General features: G+C 44.7%; 1 protein-coding gene across 1 annotated transcript; it reads left to right on the forward strand.

The window, feature by feature from the left end:
- The first annotated feature begins 275 nt into the window (after positions 1-275).
- LOC125104489 (olfactory receptor 49-like) lies at positions 276-1,205 on the forward strand. The gene has a single exon (XM_047737076.1). The coding sequence runs from the start codon at positions 276-278 to the stop codon at positions 1,203-1,205; it is 930 nt and encodes a 309-aa protein (XP_047593032.1).
- Positions 1,206-2,461: the final 1,256 nt, after the last annotated feature.

The following is a 2,461-nucleotide window of genomic DNA, read 5'->3' on the forward strand; positions in this document are numbered from 1 at the left end:
ACTTACTTCACCCTGAAAACCACCATTTTCTCCTCCAACACAAAAATGCCTGGGACCAAGCAAGAGACAAAAATCCCCAGGGTATCTACACAACAAGCCTGAATAGTGACTAGTAGGAAGATACCACCCTCATGAAAACAAAGGGCTCCTTCAGCTGAAAATGAAACACTCATCCCTCTTTCCTTTCAGTTCCAAGTGCCCTCAGATACCCAGAACACCACAAAACTGATGCTGCACACCTCTGATTGGCCACCCCCAGCGATGTCAGAGGAGCCATGAGGAACCACACCACTGTCACTGACTTTGTCCTGCTGGGGCTCTCAGATGCCTGTGAGCTACAGATGCTCATCTTCCTGGGGCTGCTCCTGACCTACCTCCTCACTCTGCTGGGGAACCTCCTCATTGTGGGCATCACCCTTATGGACAGGCGCCTCCACACCCCGATGTACTACTTCCTCCGCAACTTTGCTGTCCTGGAGATCTGGTTCACCTCAGTCATCTTCCCCAAGATGCTAACCAACATCCTGACTGGATACAAGACCATTTCCCTCCTTGGCTGTTTCCTACAAAGTTTTCTCTATTTCTTCCTGGGCACCACCGAGTTCTTCCTACTGGCAGTGATGTCCTTTGACAGGTATGTGGCCATATGTAACCCCTTGCGTTATGCCACCATCATGAGCACAAGGGTCTGTGTCCAGCTAGTTCTTTGTTCATGGATGACAGGATTCCTTCTCATCATCTTTCCAAGTTTCATCACTTTTCAACAGCCATTCTGTGGCCCCAATGTCATTAATCATTTCTTCTGTGACAACTTCCCACTCCTGGAGCTCATATGTGCAGACACGAGTCTGATAGAGCTCCTGGGCTTTATTACGGCCAACGTCAATTTACTGGGCACGTTGTCCGTGACGGCCACCTGCTATGGCCACATCCTCCACACCATCCTGCGCATCCCCTCAGCCAAGGAGAGGCAGAAAGCCTTCTCAACCTGCTCCTCCCACATCATTGTCGTGTCTCTCTTCTATGGCAGCTGCATCTTCATGTACGTCCGGTCAGGGAAGGGCAATGAGGGAGAGGACAAAAACAAGGTGGTAGCCTTGCTCAACACCGTGGTGACCCCGATGCTCAATCCCTTCATCTACACTCTGAGGAACAAACAGGTGAAGCAGGTGTTTAGGGAGCAGGCAAACAGACTCTTCTTATAAAGCCGTGGAACTAGGAAGTTGGAGATAATATTCCCAGACAAGCTAAGGGACTATCAGGTCCCAGCAAGAAAATGAGACTTCCCCACTTAGAAAATTCTCTGATGCCATGTTTCTAGGGTATCAGTCACTGTGCAATTCAGCATGAACTCGTGATTTCTCTAGACCATCAAGGCATTTTTATTAATTATCAGATTTGAATTATTCTCTTCATCCGCCTCTGTCTGCCTGGCCTCCCAACAGAATATAAAGAACTCTTTGGGAGCAGGTAATAGATCTGTAACTCACCATAAGCCTCAAGCACCAACCCATTGGCATTAACCATATAAATACTCGATAAGTGCTTGCAAACTAATTGGATTGTTTTGTGTCCTCTGCTAACAGTTCTCTGTTAGCACTGCCCTCATTTCACACTTGCACTGCTGTCACAGTAACACATCAGCAAGAACTCAACAAAGGACTAAGGCTGACTCCTCATTATTTGTATATAAGCTACTTATGGTCTTTTAGTACTAAAATTCATAGAAATTCCTCATTCCTAATGACAAAGGCTCTTTGACCTACTAGTTGGTTTCTTCTCTTTAGCCTCAGTTTTCTCCTCTGTAAAATGGGAATGCAATGCCCATTCCAAAGCAGTATGATGAGAGTCAAATGAGATATCTATGCACGATGCCTCAAGTAGTGACCGGCACATAGTAAGTCCTCAATAAATGTTAGTTCATTTCCTCCACTTATCATCCTACCTTCCCTCACTTCTTTCTGAAGTTCACACCAGTTCTCAGCAGAACAATTTCTATTCAAAATGCTATAAATTGTGTATTCCAGGGATGCCTGGGTGGCTCAGTCATTAAGCCTCTGCCTCTGGCTCAGGTCATGATCCCAGGGTCCTGGAATCGAGCCCCGTATCAGGCTCCTTGCTCAGCGGGAACTCTGCTTCTCCTTTTCCCACTCCCCCTGCTTCTGTTACCTCTCTTGCTGTCTGTCTGTCTGTCTCTCTCTCTCTCTCTCTCTCTCCCCCTCTGTCAAATAAATAAATGAAATATATTTTTTTAAAATGTGTATTGCAAATAATGTAGTAAATACCATATAAAGTGAAATACACAATTTGACCTATTGAAGTTTGTTACTAAAATGTTCACTATGTTCATGAAGGAAAAAATAAAGACACGCTGGCAAATAAACAAACATTAAATAAAGAAATTAATTACTGTATTTATTCTTTCCAAAATAATTATTACACAAATGTCATGTTCAAGAAA

Source organism: Lutra lutra, chromosome 7 (assembly GCF_902655055.1).
Source record: "Lutra lutra chromosome 7, mLutLut1.2, whole genome shotgun sequence".
Taxonomy (NCBI): domain Eukaryota; kingdom Metazoa; phylum Chordata; class Mammalia; order Carnivora; family Mustelidae; genus Lutra; species Lutra lutra.